At 44.2% G+C, this 25,417-nt stretch overlaps 1 protein-coding gene and 1 non-coding gene across 2 annotated transcripts in view; one reads left to right on the top strand and one right to left on the bottom strand.

Moving 5' to 3' along the window:
• The window catches only part of LOC119655613 (sialin-like), an 83,714-nt gene that overhangs the window by 18,453 nt on the left and 39,844 nt on the right, over positions 1–25,417 (top strand). Inside the window, exon 2 of the mRNA XM_038061583.1 lies at positions 17,136–17,521. Within this exon, the coding sequence (XP_037917511.1) occupies positions 17,482–17,521 (40 nt within the window). The 5' untranslated portion in view covers positions 17,136–17,481. The remainder of the gene's footprint in view (positions 1–17,135; positions 17,522–25,417) is intronic.
• Positions 18,371–18,443, bottom strand: Trnak-uuu. The gene has a single exon. It is a non-coding gene; the product is annotated as a tRNA-Lys (tRNA).

Genomic DNA, 25,417 nt, shown 5'->3' with positions numbered 1-25,417 from the left:
ATTTCAGAAACTTTTGCTTCTATTGATAAGAAATTTGGTAAACAAGTGGGTATTATGAATTCCCTTGTATGCAGTAAGGAGCATCGTTCTACGTTGAGTTTAAACGGGGGTCCCCATACAAGCAGAAGGGGGGGGGGGGCAATTTTTTGTTCATCGGATATATTCATGTGGGGTATCAAATAAAAGGTCTCGATTAGTATCTTCCGAAGCCGGTGTTTATTTTGACATCAGCTGGGGAAAGGAGGGGGGATTGCGCGCTGGGACCGAAAGTGATCATTTCTTTCACGGACCAATTCTCAAGTGAAAAATCTGCACTACATGGTATCTAGGCCTCAAAATACTCTCCACACCGATATCTGTTTAAATAAAGTTAATAATAGTATACAGCTATATTTTTCGGGAATTGACTAGGAACTCCCCTTAAGTTTATCCTAGAATCATAAAATACTGCAGTAATATAGGCTATAGCATAAAGCATGATTATACCAATCGCACTATTACTAAAATAGTTTTAACAGGTCAAAGTTGCCTCTTTTGCCAAATTTGCTGCAATTTAATATTTCAGATATATATAATGGGGTAAATGTGCACTCAAATATATAAGAAATACACTAAACCTTTCATATCTGAAGCGTCCGGCTTTTGGTTTCCTGAGCTCTTTACTTAGGAGGAAGGAATTGCCGGAAGTTTTGCGAGAGCATACACCAAATAAAGGTAACAAAGTAACGACAATTTCTCCTTTCATTGACTAAATTTTTTTGGTACAGATCGGCGGAGGGATGAGGAGCTTATGGGGGGGGGGGGGGGAGGGGAGGCCCCTCTCTTCAACCCCGATGGGAAATCGTTGCAACCACTTTCCCCCTTAGAAAGTTTTCAAAGTTTGAATTTTCAACCCTACCTCGGGAGTAGGGTTGCCGCGATCACACCAAGCCCCCATTTAAAAAGTTATGGTTCCTCATGAGTGGATTGGATGTGCAAAAAGTTATAAAAGTTACAGAGAGGAGAGCTCTTTTCTCTCTCCCCCTGGGGCAGCGATACTTGCTCTAATAACAAGCTTATTGATGATAGAAAATATCCCCGGCACGGTAATGTTTTAAGGAGTAGTGACCGCCACGGGCTTTTAGCAGGGATGAAGAAGGAATTTCTCCTGTTCCGTCCACACACCCTCTTCACCTCTTTACCTTCCTTCACACCTCAACCCTCCGTAGGGGGGTTAGCAAATCAAACTTTACCATGATGTTATCAAAATGCTTTCCATTCGAAACGCCATAACTTTTTGGAGACCGCCGCAATTTTTCAACGGAGCTTGAGAGACGCACTATTTTTCCCTGATGTTAAGGGTTTTAAAATTAGATTTGACTGTTATGATATTGTAAAGCAATTCATTAACCCCCTTTACGGGGTGGTGTTGAAAATTAGTAACATGATATAAAAAGGACCGCTTTGAGGAGCCATAGCTTCGTAAAAAAGGGGGGGGGGTGATGCCCGTCACGAATTTTCATCGTGGGAACTTTTCCTTTCATTTCCATAAACTCTCCACTCCTTCCGGGGATGGGGTAGAAAATTTAACCTTTCCCAATTGTTTTTTAAAACCAACCAACTGTTCTTCATCAGTGTGCTCTTTTCTGCTAAAGAACAGACAGTTGGTTTGCCAAATATGGTGCGATTGTGACCTAAAAAGATTTATCAATTGCAGTGATAGATACATATCGGTGATTGGTGATATTTCCACAATGTACACTGAAGCTCTCTGCCTTTTGTTTTATTATGATATTATTGTCCCCAGCACAACTACCCTTGAGGGAGGCCTTGTAAAACACTTCACTAACTTGATATCTTAATTGTTGTGATTCAGCATTCATGTTTGTACTTCTTGATTAAAATATACTTTAAATGGCCGAAAGAAGCTCCTATTCAATGGCTGGAGAGTATATGTACAGTGACTAGATAGGCACGTGAAAATCATGTCGTCTGCAACTTTGAGCATTTCAACATTGGTCCAGTCTCTTCCGGTTTATTCGGAAACTGAACATCCTCCCGTCTATAGTAAATACGTGGGGTGCTCTTTTTAATAGACTGTTTTAAGTCACAGCTTTTCTGAACAACCCCAAAAGTTTTGGACATCATGCCTTTGGCTCTGGAGAGTAAGTCCAAAAGTTCTTGATAGGGGTTGAGATTTAAGGACAAATGAGGCACCTCTCCTGATGTGGCAACTAATCCGCATTGGCCCTACTAGTAATATCTAGATTCTCCAATTTTTGGAGAATGCTTTGTATGGTTTTCTTGCTGGAATCCTATATTTTAGTTGTCATTTGTCCTAATACTACTATGGTAATTTTGCAAAGGAGGAAGGCTAGAAAGTATAAACTTCAAATCAAATCAAATTATTATGTACTACCCCCATGTTGTGCCACAGAGATAATACTGGCGCGAAGCAATCTTAACTTGATGTTGGTGTTGAGATATTTGCATTTCCAGATTTATGGCAGCGAAAGCGGATTTAACATTGTTAATGTTTTTTTTTTTTGAGAATTGTGGGGTCCTAAGTCCGCATCAACCTAATGCCAGACCGGACCAAGTGGGGAGCAACTTACTCCCTCTTTTTTTTTTGGTCGACGGACCCCTCGTTTAGGGCTTAGCACCCAAACTTTACAAAAATGTCAGGCGATGACGGCTTTACGATTTTTTACGATGGCAGAGGCAAATCGTCAGACATTGCTTCACCTCTGCCCTGGGAGCAGCGTGACCGAAGCGGCTCGCAGATGGTAAATACTCCTTTATATAATTCGCAGAGCACGGCATGCCTACGAATTATATTGAGCGCAAATCTGCCTTATTGACCAGAGTTCGGCCAGAGCTGAAAATATTTTTTTGAGAATTGTGGGGTCCTAAGTCCGCATCAACTTAATGCTGGACCCCATGGTCTTCTTGAGACATGGATTGAGTTTGTGATCGCAATCAAATCCGGTACTAGTTTATACTGAGAGCATGGCTCAGCATTCATACTGGTGGATTCAAGACCTACCTAAATTTCTACCGAAATATGGAGTTAAAACGAAATTCAACGTTTGAGACTCGATGGTCTCTTGTTTGTTTGGGCGTCAACTACAACCTTATGAAACTCCCACTAAGGGGCCCACCTGACCCCGCTGAAACTACATAACCCAGGATTTCTCCTGAGATATATAACTTCAGAGGACTATCTCGGTTCGTATGGTACCAGTACACATCTAGAGAGGTTTCGTGATCAAAGCCTTATGCAGTCTCATGTCTGATCGCAGCAGTCCAGTGAGTGCAGCGTCTCTCAGTGGAGGTTCTCCTGGGCCAGTTGGCTTTGGTTCGGCCGACAGGGTTGGTGCCTCGTTTCCCTCTCCGCTAGTTCAGAGTACCAGCTATCGTTGCTATTTTTCTTTTTTTACATTTTTTTACAATAGAATTTCTATATGACATGCTAACTGCTGGTTGTACATCAAAAGAAGAATTTTCAAATCTGTGCACAACGATGTCCATTTGATGCTGACGGAGACATCTTAACATTTTTATGTAAGGTCGTGTATCTTTCCGACAGATTTTCTTGCACACTTTTTATTCGAACCGAGTGCCTAAAGTGATAAAATATTTATGCAATCAGTCACAGAAGAGCGCCTTAATGGCAGTAGTGAAGTGTTGAATACAAATTGGAGAGTCATTTAATTTCATAGTCGAATTGAATTGATTGAATTTTATTGGGATACAATATTGAAACAACGTGCTCACAATTGCACATCTTTCATTACGGAGATGAGAGTGAATATCGAAAGTTCGAGAAGCTGACATATATTCTATGGTCACTATCCTCAAATCCTCTACATTTTTGATTGGGACATGATAATGTATTCTTCCTTATTGACAGTCTAATTTTCTACAAAGAAAAATAAACTTCTTTTCCATTCACTGAGGATACTACATATTTGGCAAAAAATTTCATTAAGCGAATTTACCATATAGTGGGACTTTGAGGCAACTGAATCCAGCAGCTAGAAATAAAGTTTAATTCAAGTTAAACTATTCAATCTTATCCCGACTCCACATGACTCCTGATGAAAAAGTTTTAACTAACCATCTCTCACTCAAACCCATTATATACATATTTAATCATGTTAATATGTTTTTAATAGTTAATATCACAATGCTATGGGCATTCCCATAACAGCGTGCAATTAGGTGGCTTTTGCCTAGCAGATGGAAAAATCTGTATTGCTGCGAGGCTACGAATATGCGACTCGCAATATTCTTTGTTTTGATTGACGACCTGACAGAACTCAGTCGACTAGTGATGAAACTGAGGACTAACGGGATTTGCTTCGCTTTGGGTGTTTTGGATTTCGCAAAGATCGGGCGGCTCAGTGGTAAACTGCAGAATTTCTAAGTGAAGGAAAGTGATTTCAGTTGTTGGAGTTATTAGGAGGGCAGAGATAAATCGTTGCGGAAATAAATCTTAAAGATGAGAGAAAGTGTGTGTGTGCCGTTTTTTTATGTCGGGTTGTTTTTCCCATAATGTCAATGTTGGCAGCGTAGGACACTAGTTGGGTGGACTTAATGAGGATGCTGCCTCTCATATTTACATCAGCATCGCGGATCACTTTTTTCTAGGGCCAGGTTATGGAGGGCGTATGATAGTGCATCGCCTTGTCTTGGATCGCTGTTTGAATGGTCTCGAGAGGGATCGTACTGTTTTTTATCCCTCATATTGGTCAGGGTGAGCCTAGTGAGTCTCATTAGTTATGTCCAACAGTTTTTTCATCGCTTACCGCAGAGAGAAAGTCTGATCTGTTACTAATTTTTTGGTATGTATGTATGTATGATGTTCTGGGCGTATCAGACCTAGCAAGATAGCGGAGAGTATGTTATAGATGGTACTCAGTGACGTGATACTTATATAATTGCCAGATAATGCCTCGTTGCCAATCGTCAGGCATTGATTCGCTGTCTCATAGCTTGAGCATAAGTCGATGGATCGGTTGATGTAGTTCGCCCGTCGCCTCCGTATATAACCAGTTTCCTGGCTACTTATGATTTTAAGGTGATGGATTGCATGGACTATTTCTTCCATGCTTGGTGCATTTCTTCGTCATCGTTAGTTGGCGGGACAACTCGTTTATATTTTGATTGTTGAGGAGTTCATCAAAGTACTCCATTCATCGCTTCAATATGCCAATACGGTCTGATTTTAATCAGATCTCCCTCTTTGTCTCAGCCCGAAACGGCGTTCTCCAGAACATCAAGCCGACGCCGAAAGTCCGGCTTCGTCTCGTCCGGCGTCAGGTAAACGCTAAAAAACGTTATCCCTAAAACCTGAATCCAGACAAGTTCATTCCCTCGACCTTGGCCAAAACACGATGTCGAACGCCGTCCCGAACCCAGATGGCAGCGGTACCCGATAAGTCGGTATTGCTCGCTGATCAGCACTAGATCAGCCTTTACGTCTGCAGCGAACTGCGCTAGCAACGGGTGACCGGTTGCACTACGGCACATGTTAATTTGTAGGATGCGGATCATGCTAGTCCCGCCCTAGTCCTTTGTTGTTCCGCCCTAAAGATTGGACATCGTCCTGAACCACAGTGTGTGCAGCGCTCTCACCAGACACCAGGTCTTCGCTTGGTGACTTACTTGACCGCATCCGCGACATATTGTCCTCTTATCAGGTCCCATACAAGTTGCTGACGTGTGTTCATAATCCAGACACCTGTAGCACTTGATGGGGATTATCCGGTTTTGTACCCCGAATACTACCCATCTAATTTTGATTTTCTTGCTGTTAGGGATATTGCGCGAGGACTTCCACCACAGCGAGTTTTCGGCCTCGAGTATTTACAGAGGTGATGTCTGTCGGACATTCACGCCTCCTCCACTTCGACCTTTTCTGTGAGACAGTCAAGTTCTTAGATTTCTAGAGAGCAGGTCCTAAGCTAGAAATGAGAGTCTTCTCCTTCATTAGCCCCTTGATCGCTTCGTAGAACGTACTCTTGCTAGTCGTCTTTGGGCCTAGTTCCAAGAGGACTTCGCCACTCTTAGTTTTCCGTATGGAAGACACTTCTGCTCTGTTGTCTTCGGATTTCAACCTGTAGCGGATTTCACTAAGGACTTCCGCAAATGTCTTCCGTCGGCTTAATGAGCAGAGCCGACGGTCTAGTCCTTCTGCATTTTCTCGGTACCAGTATTAGGTCCTTTGCTTTCTTCCGCTTTTCCCGGTCTGAGAAGGTTTTCACAGACAGGATTTAGTCTGTAGCAGCCATCACGAAAGTTGGTGTCCAAGTGGAGACAGTGGTGTTACTCACAAATTTCATTTTTTAATGATTCCAAATTTTGCTGTACTTCCGTTCTATCTTTAAACAGACGCGTTAAGCACTAGCATAAAATGAATATGAATTGGTTAGCGCAGAGCTAAAGTGGTACTAAACATTTGTAGCTGGGGCTAAAATTTTGAAAATGTTCCGGAAGCGTTGAAGCATGTTGCTCTCGTTCCTTCCCTCCTTCCTCTGGTGTTCCCCAAGGCTCTATACTTGGCCCGCTACTCTTCCTGTTTTTTATCAATGACCTCGCCTCCATCCTCACCTGTCCGTATTTGCTTTACGCAGACGACCTTAAATTGTTTGCCTCTGTTTCCTCTCCATTGGACTGTGCTCTCTTACAATCCAACCTTGATAATTTAGCCCGTTGGTGTTCGGTCAACAAGCTAACACTGAATGTCAACAAATGCCACTGGATGCGCTATTCCCTGAAACCCTCCCCATCATCCTTTCCCTATTCTCTCAGTGGTCAACCCCTTTCACTACTGACCTCCTTCAAAGACCTGGGTGTAATAGTGGACGATAAACTTCGTTTCAATTCCCACTTCGTTGACATCATCAATAGAGCTTCCAAAATGTCTGGTTTTATCCTACGTTCCTCGTCCGACTTTACCTCAATCCAGCCCTCCTTAACACTCTGCAATTCCCTTGTCAAAAACATCCTTGAATATTGCTGTGTAGTCTGGTCCCCCTACCGCATCCGTGACGGCCGTGCTTTTGAAGCTGTACAACGCAAATTCACCCGGACCCTCTTTTACAAAAAGAACCTTCCACGGGTTGATTATCCGTCACGACTCCGCACCCTCAATCTCCCCTCCCTACAGCAACGCCGTATTTTCCTTGATATGTGTACTCTTTTCAAACTCTGCAATGGTCTGATGGACTGCTCCGCCAACTCGGATATTACTCCCCGTATCGCCTCGTCTCATGACACACGTAATGCGGACATTTTTGATGTGCCCTTCGCCGAGCTCGAGATTTACTTTCACTCTCCGATCCCGAGGTTTTGCCGGTCCTACAATGCCCTACAGCTTGGTTCATTTGACTCTATGTCCCTCTCTAGCTTTAAGCGCAAAATATGCCATTTACTTGCTCCTCCCTCTGAGGTCAATATGTAATAAGAAATTTGCTTTCTGTGTATTGTCCTCATTAAATAAATAAATAAATAAATAAATAAGAATATCGAGGGATGCTTATAAATGTCGTTAGTGTGCTATGCTGAGGTATTACTTCGCGGGGTAGGTTTGCTCTTAGGCACTCATCCTTCTCCTATTTGCAGCTTTCCTCCATCTTTGTTCCTTCAGCAGCTCGTCCTGCATTTGGATGATTGCGGAGCCAACCGCAGGCCACTTCTCCTCGGACTCCAGCATCTCAGTAACCAAGCTCTCCGGGGTCCCGCTCCTGCCCAGCACCTGGTTTAACCTCCTTCTCTCCATCGCAAATCGTGGGCAGTGAAACATCACATGCTCTGGATCCTCCGGTATGCCATCGCATCTGGGACAGTTCGGAGAATCATTCAACCCAAAGCGGTGCAAATACTGCTTGTAGCAACCACCGTGTCCCGTGAGGAACTGGGTAATGTGGTAGTTGGTCTCCCCATGTTTTCGCTCAAGCTAACCCCCCATATTGGGAATGAGCCCGTGCGTCCACCGACCTTTCGAAGACTCGTCCCATCTGCGTTGCCAGAGATCAAGCGACTCTGACCTTGCCGCATGTCTACGCTGTGAATGCCCCTTTATACGTCTTGCATTGTACAGGACACTCATTTCTTTGGCCAGAATGTCAACCGGGATCAGGCCTGCCACCACCAATACTGCCACATCTGATGTGGTTCTAAAAGCACTGCAAACCCTCAAAGCCATCCGCCGGTAAACCGAGTTCACTTGCTTCCGTCTCTGAGAGTTTGCAAGCGCCTCTGCCCACACAGGCGACGAGTAGAGCAGGATGGAGTGCACCACTCCGGCTAGCACCAACCTCCGGCAATGTTTCGGTCCACCAATATTTGGCAACATTTTTGCAAGTGTCGTGGTGGCACTGGGTGCCTTTTGGCATGCATACTCTAGGTGTTCCCTAAAACTCAATTTGGCGTCAATTATTACCCCCAGGTATTTGATAGCCCGCTTTGATGCGACCATATGTCCACCGACCTCCACTTTTACAGTGTTATTTTTCCTGCTTCCGTTTTCTCGTCCGCCAAGGTCAGCCCGGCCTTTTCTAGCCAGGACTTTACCGCTCCCACTGTTTCTGTTGCGTAAACCTCCACATCTACTGGGTGTTTTGCTGCAACAACCACAGCTAGGTCATCAGCAAAGCCGACAATCGTAGTCCCCTCTGGGACGGGAAGAGCAAGCACCCCATTATACATGATATTCCACAACAGGGGACCAAGTACCGATCCCTGTGGTACCCCGGCTGTGACAATGTACTCTTTGGGGCCCTCATCCGTCCCGTACCAGAGAGTCCTCTCTGAGAGGTAGTTTTCCACCAAATTCGCTAAGTATCCGGGGACACCTATGTCAGCCAACGCCCCTTTAATTCTATTCCAGTTGGCCGAGTTGAATGCGTTTTTGACATTCAACGCCACCACGGTACAGCAGCCGCCAGAAATCAGTGCACTTTTTGCCAGGTTTACCAGCATGCCAATTGCGTCCACCGTAGAGTGGGCGCGTCGGAAACCAAACTGGCGTTCCGACAAACCATTGCTGGCTTCGACGATGGGCAGGAGTCTGTTGTAGATGACTCTCTCCATCATCTTTCCCATTGTATCCAACAGGCAGATAGGACGATACGACGCTGGGTTTCCAGGTGGCTTGCCAGGCTTCGGAAGCAACACCAACTTTTGCTTTTTCTACTGGGCAGGGAATATTCCTTCTTTTAGGCACTCCTCGAAGGTGTTGGCGAAAAGGTCGGGCCTAGTCTTCACTGCCAGTTTCAAAGCTCGGTTGGGGATGCCATCCAAACCTGGGGCCTATATTTAAAATATAGATGAATATATCTAAATTGCTGTCTCATTATGGGAATAGTGCTACTTAAAAGTCCCAAGACCGTTATGCCTTAGAATACTGATTTGAACGGATTTGAACTAACTTAAATGCTCTTCATCAGATACATTACTCAGCAACAAATACTTTAACCGCCTTCTTCGGTTGTTTACATCTAACTATCCACGGTGCCAATATTATGGGTCGACAGACAACCATTTGAATGCTTTTAAGATTACAGGTTTAACTCTCATTCATCTTAATCATTTTTGTTGCCAATATTTTCACTATATCATTGTTACTTTTGTATAGATGGAATGCCAAATCGGTCGGAATAGAGATCAACGATTTCAGCAGTAATTTTCCATAACAACTCGAAACTTGTCGCGATTTTTAAATATGAAAAAATTGCATCATGAAATTCACCATCCGGTTGCTGCTGCTTCATATTTAGTTGATATCTAGTCAGCTAAGATGACTTTAGATTCAGATAAAGATTTATCTAAATACGTGCCTACATTTTGTCAGCTATAGTATCATAGATTTCTATTAACTTCATTAAAAATCGATTGATGACGTTCTTGTTGGTTTGGTAGATTAGCCAAAGTAGTCATGATGACTTGGATTCAGAGGAATTAGAGGTCAAATTAAGATATTAGAACTCTGGATAGAAATGGCTTATTAACGCGCTTGGCATTTTCTGCAAGGTTGAATATGCCATTAGCGTCTGAATTCTTTCGACTTCTGAAGAATGTTAATAGTTTAGATAAAAGAAATTGAGTTGTAGTCGGGTGCGAATTTTCTAGAAACAAGAGGTGTCTCCAATGTTATGGTTAGACTAAGTTGTACTGAAAATAAACTAGTGTGTTTTTTTTTGTTTAGGAATTGAGCAATCCTAAGTCCGCATGTCCTAATGTCGGACCGGACTAAATGGAGAGCAACTTGTTCCCATCCTTCATGGTCCAGGGACTCCCCTTTTTGGGTTTAATACCCAAAGTTCAAAAATTAAAAGCGGGATGATGAACTTTGGGTGTTAAACTCAAAAAGAGAAGTTTGTGGACTATGAACAGTGAGAACAAGTTGCTCTCCATTTGGTCCGGTCCGAGATTAAGTGGATGCAGATTAAGGACTCCTCAATTCCTCAACAGAAATTGTCTAGCTCCGGCCAAGCTTTGGACCAAACTGTGTTGGAAATAATTCACACCCTTGTCGTGTTTTGTGAATTATAAAAGGGAGCGTAAACATCTGCGAACCGCTTTTGTATTTCCTCCGCCCAATAGCTTCAAATCTATTGAGGTCACTCTTATTTCCTTTGAAACCCAATCTTCCTTGGTCTTCGTAGCTGCTGTCTATTGCCCCGATCAATCCTTTGATACCCATAACATCCGTTTTATCCTATCCTACTGTGACGCGCAACCGAGAGCAAACAAGTCCTGGTTCATAATTATAGGGGGAGACCTCAACGCCAGGCACCCGTCATGGTTCGATGTACGGTCGAACAAGAACGGGAAAACCCTCCACCACTTCCTAACCACCTCTAATCTCAATATCAACCTCTCCCACCTCAGACCTTCCCTCCCGTCATTTAATAAAGAATATTACTATTCCTACCTTGACCACTTCCTAAGCAGCAGCAGTCTAACCCTCAAACCCAATACTTATCCCTTCCTAGAAACAGTCCCTGGTATCAGCGACCACGATGCCGTGGTCTTAGAGATTTCACTCTCCGACAGAGCTACCTGGCCCTCTCCTACTTTAGTCCCTGACTTCCAGATGGCGAACTGGAAACTCATTAATCGGACACTTACATCCAAACTTGAACCTCTCCCCCTCCTTACCAATGAAACAGTTTCCAACGATACTATAGACTGTTCGTCAATATTCTTAAGAAATTCAGCAAGTATGCGACGAACTGATACCTTCTCGTTCCCTTAACCACCGCAACCTTATTTCCCTCCCAAACGATATCCTCGAGGATATTAAATACAAACGTACCCTAAGGCGGAGGCTATTTAGGAATAGATACTCTCCGCAATCCTCTCCTCTCCGTGACAAAATTGACGAAAGAAAGAACCACCTCCACAAACGCCTCTCCAACATAGAACTGAACCCTGATACCTTCAGGGAACTCAGAAAAACTTGTCCTCGCCTAGGCAAGTCCTTCCAACAAACCATCATTCTCCCACAAAATATCTCAACTCCCGAAAAGGTGAACATTCTAGCCGACCACTTCCTTCAAGCGCACCACTGCACCCTCCACATTCGTGATCAACACATCGAAAGTGTTGTGAGCGAAACCATAGAACAACTCCAATCCGCACCAATTTTTTACCAGCCCAGTCCCAACCTAAACCTTTTCGCTCAACCTCTTATACATCCCGATCAACATGATGATGTTTCTCCCATCCACTTTGCCAGCCCAGGTTCAGTGGAAGCTGTAATCGCAGCCTCCAAGAACAAAAAATTAGTGGGTCTCGACAAAATCCTGTCCATAGTGTTGAAAAAGTGCGCTCCCAACATTTCCACCACAATCTCCTCTATCATTAACCACTGCCTCCTCAACGCTCACTTCCCCACCGATTGGAAAAGTGCTCGCATAGTTCCCATCCCAAAGAAGAACCTTAATCCACTTAATTCTGATGGCTACAGGGCTATCTCCATCCTATCTTCCTTCACCGAAATTTTAGAGCGGGCCATCAAATCCCTCATAGACGAGCACTGTACTTCCAATAACACCCTACCAGAGTTCCAATTCGCCAACCGAACTAAAAATTCGGTTGGGCACGCACTGCTTGACCTCAAGACTGATATCCTCCTAGGTATCAATCGGAGGACACCCACCATAGCCTGCCTCCTTGACCTAAGAAAAGCTTTCGACTCCGTATGGCAATACGGACTCACGTACAAGCTTTCCGAAATCCTCAATTTCCATCCGCATCTCTGTAAGTTAATTCTCAGCTTTCTAGATGGGCGGAAATCCTCAGTCAACATCCAGCACCACCTTTCCTCGTCCTATACTTGCCCTGCCGGCATTCCTCAGGGTTCAGTCCTGTCTGCAACCCTTTTCTCCCTGTTCACCGCAGACATCCCCAAACCAAATCCACATCCGTGTCCCATCCGGATCCTCCAATACGCGGATGACCTAATCATCTATACGGTCACCAAAGACATCTCCCGTGGTAAAGCGCGTCTGAATGCTTATTTAGACGAACTTTATCATTATTTAACCAGTTGGAAACTTTCCTTAAATACCGACAAGTGCGAGACCATTGTCGACGATCCCATTCCTACTGTTAAAGAAGTCACTTACCTCGGAGTGACAATGAAGTTTCACCGACAAGTCAGCAGGATGAAGCCTTATACACCTCGATGCTCATCCTGCCGAGACAAAGAGGGAAATCTGATTTCTGACAGAATGGGCATATTGGATCGATGGGTTGAGTACTTTGATGAGCTACTGAACAACCAGAACATCGGCGAGTTAGAGGTCCCGCCAACTGAAGACGACGGACAAATACTGTCACCACCAAGTATGGGATAAACAGTCCGTGCAACTCACGGACTCAAAAAGGATTAAGCTGTTATGTTATAAGCAGCTTATCCGCCCTCTTCTCATTTTCGGCTTTATTTTCTGGTCTGATTGCTCCCCATCTCAAATAGAACGACTCCGCCTCAAGGAGCGCAGGATCTTTCGCCACTGCGCCAACATCTTTAAAAACGAAGATCGCACCAAGTACATTTCCTACCAGATCCTCTACGAGTCCTGTCAAACTCCACGCATCGATGTTTTCCTTGCCCGTCATGCCCTCAACTTCCTGGTCAAGTGTCAATCCCATCCCAATCCTCTTGTCCCCAAAGGCATGCAGATCGAGATCGTTGAAGATAACCTTCTTCGGACTCATCTGTTATCCCTCCAGTCACAGAACCGTCTGTTCGATCCCCTAGGTAGAGTAGTCTTCTACACAGGCAACTTCTCCGTCTCCCAATTTTTTAAACCTACCCATCACTAGCGCCCCTCCCAGCTGTTAAGTTCCATCCCTCTCCTACCCCAGTCCCTTTTCCCTCCCATGTTTTTATATATGCTCAACGAGTGGAGGTTTTTTTTTGGCTTTCCCTCCAAAATGACATGTATATATTTTTTCACATAACCTTTTTAGTAATAAGTTAGGTTAAGCTTTATGTTATACCTTAGATTAAGCCCTTAGCACAAATTGCCGATGAGGTTGATACAACCACTGCGAGGCGGCGCAGGATCTACTCATTGATGTGGCCATACTAAGTGAACCATACCGAAACCGCGGTGGTAGCGTTTGGGTCAAAGACCAAACGGGCCAAGCAGCGCTGTGGACTTGTGGAGAACAAGCCTTCCAGGAAATAATGGAGCACCCGGAGGAGGGCTTCATCAGAGCGAAGGTGAAGGGCATCCACATCTACAGCTGCTATGCTCCACCCAGCGCTACACTCGTCGAGTATGAGCGGATGCTTGCTGCTCTTGTTTTCGATGCAAGAGGACGTTGGCCGATCATAATAGGAGGCGATTTCAATGCGTGGGCTCTTGAATGGGGCAGCCGGATAACTAATGTCAGGGGACGTGTTCTCCTCGAGGCATTCGCGGAGCTGGACGTGGTACTGGCGAATGTTGGGTCTTCGTACACTTTCCGGGGAAGGGGCCTGGGGTCTATAGTGGACCTGACATACGTGAGTGCCACTTTAGCCAGTAGAATCGCTTGGCATGTCAGTGAGGACTATACTCACAGCGACCACGAGACAATCTGCATAGAGATCAAGGGCGGATCGAGCTCGAAAAAGAGTTTTCGCAGAATGCCGGGTGTTATGCTTGGCTGGATAGTGAAAGCTTTCGAGGGGGACACGTTTTCCGCTGTGCTCAAATCCGATATATCCATGAATGGTACGGCTGGAGAGAAAGCCACCCAGATCACTTGATGGGTGACGGAAGCATGCGATGCTACTATGCCCAGAAGGCGATTGCTCCCCAGTAGGCAACCCAACTACTGGTGGAACAACGAAATCGCAAGTTTGCGAGCCGCATGTTTTCGGGCAAGGAGGCTTTGTCAGAGGCTCAGGGAAAACCCGGTGGCGACGGTCGAGAGGAGGCACAGAAGCAATTGCGTGGCCGCCTAAAGGAAGCCATTCGGAGGAGCAAAAAGAACTGCTTCAAACAGCTGTGCGACCATGCCGACATAAACCCTTGGGGCAAGGCTTACTGAGTGGTGATGAAAAGGCTGCGGAAATCACCCCAGGTGACCTGTCCGCGCCTCCAGATTGTTACCACTCTGTTTCCTCACCACGAAAATAGGGGAAGGCAAATTTTTGTCCAGCTAAATGACGGCATAATACCGCTTGTAACTGTGGAGAGCTGCGGGAAATATGTGGTAGGTTCGATGACAACAAGGCCCCAGGTTTGGATGGCATCCCCAACCGAGCTTTGAAACTGGCAGTGAAGACTAGGCCCGAACTTTTCGCCAACACCTTCGAGGCGTGCCATCGTCGAAGCCAGCAATGGTTTGTCGGAACGCCAGTTTGGTTTCCGACGCGCCCACTCTACGGTGGACGCAATTGGCATGGTGGTAAACCTGGCAAAAGGTGCACTGATTTCAGGCGGCTGCTGTGCCGTGGTGGCGTTGGATGTGAAAAACGCATTCAATTCGGCCAACTGGAATAGAATTAAACGGGCGTTGGCTGACATAGGTGTCCCCGGATACTTAGCGAATTTGGTGGAAAACTACCTCTCAGAGAGGACTCTCTGGTACGGGACAGATGAGGGCCCCAAAGAGTACATTGTCACATTGTTGTTTTTTTGCGAACCGCTTTTGTCACGCTGCTTCTAAGGCAGAGGGGAGGCAGCATCTGATGAGTTGTTTCTGTCCTGGTACGAAGCTGTCCGCGTCCCTCTTTTAATAGTGTTTTGTTCCTAAGTTCGCCATTTGATGACGGACTGGACCAGTTTTTGCAGTATGTACAGTGACTCAAAGTCAAAATGATCCACCCGGTATAAAGTAGTTAAAATGTGTTGTACTGATTGAAAATAAGTAAATCATGAACTACTATAAATAAAAAAATGTTGCTTAAGATGAACTCGTTTACTTTTAAGTTTGTAAAAAATAAAAAAATTATTTCATTTATAAATATAATAACATAAACATAAAAATGCATAATTCCTAGTCAAAGTGAAAATGATCCATTAAAATAAAAAAGGCAAAAACAAAGTAAATTCAAAATTTTTTTTAGCTAATTAATATTTAGTATGAAGCCCTTTAGCCACCCTAACAGCTAACAGTCTTCTTGGCATTGACTCAACATGTTTTTTTGTGAATTCTGATGGAATTTTTGCCCATTCCTCCAAAATAACCTGCTTTAAGTGATTTCGGCTAGATATTCTATGTTGCCTGATTCGATCGTCTAGAAAGTCCCACAAATGCTCAATAACATTCAGATCTGGTGATTGTGGTGGAGTTTCGATAACCTTAGGACAATTGTAGAGCATCCATTCGCGAATGAGAAACGATTTGTGTTTGGGGTCGTTATCTTGGTAAAACTGGAAATTCCCTTCAAGACCCAAATTTCTGGCACTGGCATGTAAATTGTCCTTTAGAATTTGAAGGTACATAAATTTGTCCATATTGCCGTCTATGACATAAATATTCCCGACCCCATTGGCTGCCATGCAACCCCAAACCATTACTGAACCGCCCCCATGTTTTACGCTCGCTTGTAAATTTTTCAAATTTAACTCTTCATTCTTCTTTCTCCATACTCAAACTTTTCCGTCGGATCCAAAAACATTAAATTTGCTCTCATCTGCAAAGATAATGTTGTTCCAGAATTCTGGACCGTGTGAATAGTAACGATTTGCAAATTCTAGCCGGCGTTGCTTATTTTTTGGACTAATTAACGGCTTTATTCGAGGGGCTCTGTTGTTAAATCCATGATTTCTCAAAACGATTCGGATTGTTTCGTCGCAGACCTTGATACCTAAATGCTTTTCAACTTCTACACGTATTTTTGGTGCACTTATTTTAGAATTGTCTCGAACCAAATTTAAAATCCATCGTTCGTCACGCTCGGAAAAAGCCTTTTTAGGACTTATACGAACTTTATTACCGATGCGATTTTCTCTAAATCGCTCAATTATATGTTGTACAGTTGAAGGACTTTTATTAACAATATTCGCTATCGCTCTTTTACTTTTTCCAAGCATAAAATGATGGATCACTACCTCCCGCTCTTCGTGTGTCGTGTGTCGACCCATTTCACTAGAAAAACTTGCCGAAATAGAAATGTAACTGATGACTGCACTCAGCGAAGGGCTATAGTCAACTGCACAGTTGCACAGCTACGCATTTTAACAGTACATTACAAAAGTTTAGTACCAAGTTCATTGGAATAAGTTGCCTGGATCATTTTCACTTTGGCCCCATATTCGGACCAATGACAAATATTAACAAGTAACTGCAAAGAAAATACACTAATTTCAAATATATCTTGAGTATTTATTACTAACATATCAAGAATTATTATTACGTTGACATAAATTCATTTGTATTAACTATACTTTAATCTAACTCGACTAAAGTCATTTTCAATGGGTGGATCATTTTCACTTTGAGTGACTGTATTTCCTCTACAAAAATGTTCTTATGAATCAAATAATGGAAATCTATCGCTGAGTTAGATTAAGTAAGGGAAACTTGACAATATTGTAATGCTCAGTAGACATTCGGAAGGAATTTGAAATTGGCTTCCTCCAAAAATGTCAATATGGTCGCCTAATTTTTGACAGATTTTATTATTTTTATATTTTCAGGCGGGAATTAATGTTTCTTAAATGAACAAAAAACGAAACGACTGCGCAGCTCTGGAAAACTTGTCATCAAAATAATATATGCATATATAACCGTTTATCTAAAATTTTTTTCAAACTTATGTTTAATTTTCGGGTTTTTTGTTAATTATTAATAATCAAACCAAATAAATTAAAAACCAATAAATTTTAATCTATTGCAAAAAAAAATGTGGTAATAGCCAAGTAATCAATAACTTATGAATGTGTTGTGGACGTCCTTTGTAAAAATCGCAGCATTTTGTTAATTTAAAGAATTTGGTGACGGAAAGTGTTGTGAATTTAAAAGGAAGAAAATCAGTTAAATACGATGACGAACATTGCGCTTGTGAAATTCTGGGAAAAATGCAGTAAGTATTTATTTTTAGTAAAAATATTTAATTTTTTGTTTGTCATATTTATTATTATTCTGTTAAGGGAAAGTCGCACCGCGTCCTTAAAGAGCCATTGTGCCTTTTTTACTGGTTATAGTGTACCTATTGATCACAGTATCTCAAGCAGGCCTATGACCGTTAGGAACTTTAGTATGTTCCCTACTTCCAGATCTTTCAGCTTTGCATCTGGTATTAAGTGTTCTCCCAGATGCCTCGACCTACTTTGCAAAAGTGCCGGACATTGTCCCAGGACGTGTATAGAGATTTCGTCCTCCTCCTCACAAAACCTGCATCCCTAGCTTCCCTAGGTGATAGTTCAGCCGACAATAGCCAGTGAGAATTCCCTCTATGATTCGGAGGTTCTTTTTGGTGAGGTTTAAGGAATCCTTTGTGCGTATGGGTTCGTATCCCCCAATAAGCACCCTGGACTGCTCCATCCCTGGTAGGCCCGCCCAGTATAGTTCCCTCAACTGTTCCTCTTCATTTCTTAGATTTGTAATGATATAAGTGGAGATAGGAGATCAGGTCGATCATCCTGAGTGGCCGATAACGACCTAGAGGGCAGAGCTATCCCAAAAATCTAAACAAATTGGCTAAATTGACCGTGAAGGTCCGCTCACAAAGATTGAAGCTCCATCAAAGTGCTCGGTTGACACGTTTTTGCACGCCTCTGTGCTAGCCAGGCTCGGAAATGTGGGGGGGTCCTTCACGGTCAATTTAGCCAATTTGTTTAGATTTTTGGGATAGCTCTGCCCTCTAGGTCGTTAACGGCCACTTAGGATGATCGACCTGATCTCCTATCTCCACTTATATCATTACAAATGGCGCCCAACGTGGGGCACGAACCCATGGTCCTGAGATTAAAAGTCTCATGCTCTACCGACTGAGCTAGCCGGACCTGAGGATGTCGAGGTAGGGTGGGAACCTCAGAGGCCGTGCCTCATACCAGATCTGAGGCGGAAGAGATGATCATTGAGACAGTGAACCGTCGTGGATCTTCCCCTCCTTGATCGCGGCAGTCGGGTCCGGAGATTTACGGCTCCACGCGCGCGGTCGAGCCGTTTTTTTTTTCTTTTAATTTCCGACTTAGTTCGCGTTCTGTTTGTCCTTCGATAGGCCGTCGCGAAATCCGTACTAAGGTCGAGTTTAAAATCCGGTGCGGACCCACGCATCGGAAAAGGCACGTTGTTTTGAGTAATGAAGCGTGAAGGATCAAAGCGCTCAAAGGACCCCCCCACATTCCCGAGCCTGGCTAGCACAGAGGCGTGCAAGAACGTGTCAACCGAGCACTTTGATGGAGCTTCAATCCTTGTAGGCGGACCTTCACGGTCAATTTAGCCAATTTGTTTAGATTTCTGGGATAGCTCTGCCCTCTAGGTCGTTATCGGCCACTCAGGATGACCGACCTGATCTCCTATTTCCACTTTTATCATTACAGATTCATAGCCATGAAACCGTTTCCGATTCCACAGAAGGGTTCTGGCCAGTGTAAAGGCGTTCCCGCTCCCTTCTTGGCTAGTTCGTCCGCTGCCTCGTTGCCTTCCAACCCGGCATGTCCTGCAACCCAAAGTATCCAGACCTTGTTGGACGAGCCGAGTGTATTCAGTCTCTCAAGGCATTCCCATACCAGTTTAGAGTTCACCTGGTTGGACCTAAGTGCCTTGATCGCTGCTTGGCTATCAGTGAGAATAGCTATGTTCTGCCCCCTGTAGTACTTTTGCAGATTAGTCTATGGCGTATATTTCCGCCTGGAATATGCTAGTGTACCTGCCCATTGGCTCAAAGTACATTTTCCTTGGACCAATGACACCGGCACCCGCTCCCTCTGCTGTGAGGGATCCGTCAGTGTACCAAGTAATCAGTTGCTGGTTTAAGCCGTATGTCGCAGCCACGCTCTCCCAGTTTGCCTTGTTACTCCAACGTCTTTCAAACTTCTTATCGAAGTGAAACCTCGTTGTCATGTTATCCATTGGTATCAATAATTCGGGATACCGCCTAGAAAGATTATCAATCTTCCTTCGATTTAGGCAGCTCCCCGCCTCACTCATACTACTGGCCATCCTGAATATTGATCTCCTTGCCTGCATCTGCATGTGCAGATGGAGAGGGGTTAATCCCAGAAGTACTTCCAGGGATGCCGTTGGGCATGTCCTCATTGCCCCACTGATACACACGCAAGCCAGCCTTTGGAGCTTATGTAATTCCCTGACTTGTGTGCTGAGTTGGGTTCTTTCTGCCCAGATTACCGCTCCATAGGTAATCATTGGCCTCACTATTGCAGTATATATCCAAAGTATTAGGTTGTTGCAAATGAAATGGCCGTTTTTGTACTAAAATTTGAAACGACTGTAAAGCTTGCAAAAATTTATTTATTTAATCAAGATAGTTGCCAGTCGATTGAAGACACTTCTCCCAGTGAGATTCAAGAGCATGTATGCCAGTTTCGTAGAAGTCAAACTGTCAGGTGTTGATAAATTCGTCGAAGCCAATTTTGACAGCCTCTTCGTTCCTAAATGGATTTTCCGCCAAAAAATGATCCAAATGCTTAAAAAAGTGGTAGTCGGTTGGCGAAAGGTCCAGTGAATATGGTGGACGAGGCAAAGTCTTATACTGCAATTCGTTCAACTTTTGAACCGTTGTTCTGGAAACATGAGGTCGTGCATTGTCGTGAAGGAGTATCACACCATCTCTGTTGAGCAATCTCGGGTGTTGAATACTCAATTTTTGGTGCATTTCCTCGAGCTGGGCACAGTATTTTTGTGCATTTATCGTTTCTTCAGGTGCCAAAAAAGAATAGTGGATAACTCCAGCTGTAGACCACCAAACAGTCACCAATTTCTTCTTCGGATAGAGGCTCGGTTTCGGTATATGCATCGGTGACTCATCAGCATCTAGCCATTGTGCTGATTGGCGACGATTGTCGTATAATATCCACCTTTTATCACATGTCACTATTCTGTGCAAAAAGGGATCGGTTCTGTTGCGAGTGAGTAGAGAACTGCAAATTTCCATTCGAAGAGCCATATTTTGCTCCGTAAGGACATGCGGAAGCTATTTGTCGAGATTTTCACCTTTCCAAGTTGTTGCAAGTGCCGGGAAACTGTCGAATAGTGTACACCCAGTTTCTCTGCAATGTCCCTCACAATCTGACGTGTGTCGGATTCGACTAGCAAACGCAGCTCGTCCTTGTCAATCGATGGTCCTGGATGTCCACGTGGCTCACTTTGAAGGTTTACGTCGCCTGACCGGAATTTTTCGAACCACCGCCGTGTGGTTCGTTCGTTTACCGTATCAACTCCAAATGCACTGTTAATGTTCCTGGTCGCCTCCGCTGCTTTATGACCGAGTTTGAACTCATACAGGAAAAGCATAGGTTCTTGGCTCTTTTCCATCCTTTTTTTCCTTTCTATTCCCTGTTATCCCAACGATGGTCAAAACTGAAATCACTCCTTGATTAAATGTAGGAGTATTTATACTTCATTATCCGACACCAACAGCGCCGACTGGTGGCGGTTTGATGTATCAAAATCGCAACTAACTTCACTTGATTGCCAAAACGGCCATTTCATGTGCAACAACCTAATAGTATCTTCGGGCTGCAAACCCATGTTTTTCCTGCTATGGATCTGCAAGCCATCAGAGCCCTCGTGGCTTTCCGACAAGTGTTTCCCACATGTGTCTTCCAGAGTAATTTTTGGTCTAGCGTGATTCCCAAATATTTGACCTCTGTTTCTTGTTTCACCTCCATATCATGTAATGTCATGGCTCTCAGGTGATCAAGCTTACGCCTCCTAGTGAATGGTACTATGGTGGTTTTGGTTGGGTTGATCCGCAGTCCCACCTTCTTGCACCAGGCACTAGTAACCCTTAATCCAGTTTGGATTCCATCACATAGGGTATCTTCATATTTGCCCCTACAGATTAAAACAATGTCGTCCGTGTAACCCTGGACTTGTATTCCAGTATTTGTTAACAGGTCCAGGAGTTCATCCACTACCATACTCCACATCAGCGGCGATAGTACCCCACCCTGTGGACAGCCTTGAGTGGTGTTCATGATAATAGAATTGGTACCTGTTTGTACCTCTATTTGCCTGCTTTCTAGCATTTTGCCCATCCAGAATGCCAGGGTGTTTCCCACTTCTTTGTTTATCATGTTATTCTTTATTATCATTTTATCCTTTGTGTTATATGTTTGTCCTCGACAGGAGGAACTAGAATGTGGTTTCGGATGGGGTGCATGGGGGAGAAATTTGGGAAAAGGGAGGTAGGATTGGGGCTGGGAATGGGTGGGTTTTTGAAAATTGGGGTGAGGAGTAGTTACCGGTATAGAAGACTATTCTATCGCCGGAGTTAAAAAGGAGGTTTGGGGTATGGAGAGATAAGAGGATTTGAGGGAACAGATGAGTTCGTGAAAGATTCTCTTCGACGATCTGGATCAGCATGACCTCGGAGATAAGGGTATTAGGAAGGGTTTGGCACTTAGTGAGAACGCTGAGGGCATAACAGGCTAGGACGGCGTCGATGCATATATAGTCGATGCATATATAGTAGAGGATCTGGTTGAAGATGTATTCCGAGCGATCCTCGTTTTTGTAGGTGGTGGGATTCCATGTCGTTCGATTTAGTTAGGAGAGCTGTCGAACCAGAAAATGAAACCGAAAATAAGGAGGGGACGGATAATCTGTTTGCAGCAAAACAGATTGACTTTCAGAGGTGTTGAGATGTTGTATTTCACGATTGGGTAACGGGATTGGAGGCCTTAGTGCCCTTGTGATATGTGGGCGGTGGGATTAGCGGGCATTCATAGCTACCCCAAGGTAGGTAACTTCATTTACGGTTGGGATTGGGGAGTTGCAGATTTTAAGCGATAGGGTTGATATGTCACATCTCATTTTCGGCGTCAGCCTTATATTACCGCAAAATACGATAGTTTCGTATTTCTGTGTGTTTAGGGAGAATTTCCAACGGGAGAAGTACCGGTAAAGTTCGTCCAAATACGAATTGAGGAGAGCTTCGCCCGGCAGGATATTTTTGGTGGAGGTGTAAAGGATGAGGTCATCCACGTATTGGATGATTCGAATTGGTTGTGAATGTGGGTTGGGTACGTCTGCGGTGAACAGGAAAATAGGTAGCGGAGAGGACTGATCCTTGAGGAACACTAGTCGGACTAGGAGTAAGGAGAAGAAAGGTGCTGTTGAAATTGAACTTGGGATTTCCGCCCGTCAAGAAAGCTAGGAACTAGCTTGCAGATGTGCGGATGGAAATGGAGGACTTTGGAGAGCTTATAAACTATTCCGTATTGCGATACGGAGTCGAAAGCCTTCTTTATGTCGAGAAGGCAGGCTATGGTCGGCGCCTTCCGGTTGAAGCCCAAGTGAACGTCCGTTTTGAGCACGGTTGGTGAATTGAAAGTCGAAACGTGTGTGACTGGAGTCATGGTGCTCGTCAATGATTGTTTTTATGGTCCGCTCGAAGATCTTGGCGTAGGACGATAAGATCGAGGTAGGCCTGAGGGATTTAGAGGATTCTGGTTATTTTTTGGGATGGGAACTATCCGAGCACTCTTCCAATTTGATGGGAAGTGGGCATTGATTAGGCAGTGGTTTATCATAGAGGACATGATGGAAGCAATGCTAGGAGTGCATTTCTTTAGGACGGTGGAGGGGATTTTGTCAAGGTCAACTGATTTTGGAGAAAGCGATGAATACCATGACTGAGTCTGGACTGACAAAGTGGATGGGGAAGGTACTTTCACGCTGACTTGGATCGTTTGAAGGGATTTTGGGTAGCTTGAGAGATGTGGAAGAAAGGGAGAGAATGAAGTTGGAAGATTTGTTCGCTTACTTCGTTGTTAAAACGTGGTTCACGGAAGTGGAGGGTGCCGTGGTGTGTTTGAAGGAAGTGGTTTGCGAGGACGTTCTCCTTTTCTGTGGGGGGAGAGGGGGGGATGTTTCGTGTTTTGTTGGACTGTATCCGTTCAGAGTTCGATTCAGTGTTGGAAAGGCAGTTGTGGAGATATTTGGTGTAGAGGGTCAGGACTCTTTCGCGGATGGATTTGTCCAGTTCACGAATTTCGGTAAGTAGGTAAGAGGATTGTGGAGAGTATCTATTTCTAAATAGTCTCCGCCTAAGGGTCTTATTGTATTTGATGTCGTTTAGAATATCATCAGGGAGGGTAATGAAGTTGTGGTAGTTTAAAGGACGGGATGGGATCAGATCGTCACATACTTGTGGAATTTCGGTTGACGAATTGTTCGGTTCATGATGTCGTTGGAAACTGTACTGATGGATGGGAGTAGGAGCGGTTAAAACTTAGATTTGAGGGCCAGGTTGATTCGTTTCCAGTTTGCGCGCTGGAAGTTAGGGACTGGGGGTGGGGTGGGACAAATGACTCTGTACGGGAGCTTGATGTCTAGAATTAGGGTATCTTCGTCACTGATGCCAAGGACTATTTCGAGGAAGGGAAAGGTGTTTGGGTTGGGAATAACAGTGAGGTTACTGCCAATTAGGAAGTAGTCAAGGTGGGAATGTTAGTAGCCTTTGTTGAAGGTTGGAAGGGTTGGGTTGAAATGGGCGAAGTTATAAGAATACGGTGGAGTTATTCCCCGTTCTGGTTTGACCGTGTATCGAACCAGGACGGATGTCTGGCTTTGAGGTTTCCACCGATAATTAAGAACCACTGCTTTCCGGGAGGGCGGGGTTGAGAGGCGCAGAGGGTCTTGATACATGTGAAGTCGTGTGTGTCGAGGGATTGGTTAGGGCATCAGACAGAGGTGACCAAGACCGAGGTTGATCGGGATTCGAAGGACATGAGGGTGGCTTCAATTGAGTTGACGGTGCTGAGAGGTGGCTGTATTTGTGTAGCTATGAATTTTTTGGAGAGGAGGTCAGTCCGGAAGAGGTTGAAATTGGGAAAGGACGGTGTGCATCTATATTTGAATTTAGTTCCTCACAGGAGAACTATGTGGGGTTTGTGCTCATCAAGAAATAAAACGAACTCGTGTCTTGTAGCTTGGCCGATAATTGAGTTTTTTAAAACACTCTTGTTTCGAAAAGAAATATTCGCACTCGAAATCGTTTGCACTTGTACTAAACTATCACTGACTTGAACAAGTTTTGAGTTGTGATAACACGTCCTACTGGCTGTGATGACAGTGTCCAACTGAAATGGAGAAGGTGACAACAGGTGGAAAACGCTCCTTTATATAGTCGTAAAAACACGGCAAGGGTGCGAATTACATCCAAATTTAAACCCCCATTAGTTGGAGCGTAAGCTAGGCCAATTTCATCTGTTGTCACTTTCGGTCACGCTGCTCCCAGGGCAGAGGTGAGGCAAACAAGGGGTTCGTGGACCAAAAAACGTGGGAGTAAGTAGCTCTTCATTTGGTCCGGTACAACATCTAGTGTATGTGGACTTAGGATCATTCATATTCTAAACAAAAACTGCTCAGCTTATTTCATGAATTCAACAATTTTAGTACAGATCTCACTATTATTGTTGAAACGATTATTTTAAATTTTATTTTCATGAAAATTTACTGGGTTTGCATGAATGTAGATATTTAGGAGATGATAAACAACAGCCCTCTGGTTAGAAAAAGAGGTTACAACTCCTCCCTCTGGATCAATCCACTTAAACTCGGACTTAAAATTTCCACAGCAGTGGGATTTGTATCGTAATTTGACGTCGGATACCAGTCGACTCAGCTGTGAATGAGTACCTGAGTCAAATCGGGGTAATAATCTCGGGCGACCACATTGCCTCCTACAGTATATTGTAGTGTACCATTTCGGTCTTGAATGAAGTGCTCTAACACACTTCAAGGCCCTGATCCAATATGGATTGTTGCGCCAACGATTATTATTATT

This window comes from Hermetia illucens, chromosome 4, assembly GCF_905115235.1.
Source record: "Hermetia illucens chromosome 4, iHerIll2.2.curated.20191125, whole genome shotgun sequence".
NCBI lineage: Eukaryota > Metazoa > Arthropoda > Insecta > Diptera > Stratiomyidae > Hermetia > Hermetia illucens.
This window is presented reverse-complemented; position numbering and strand designations above follow the sequence as displayed.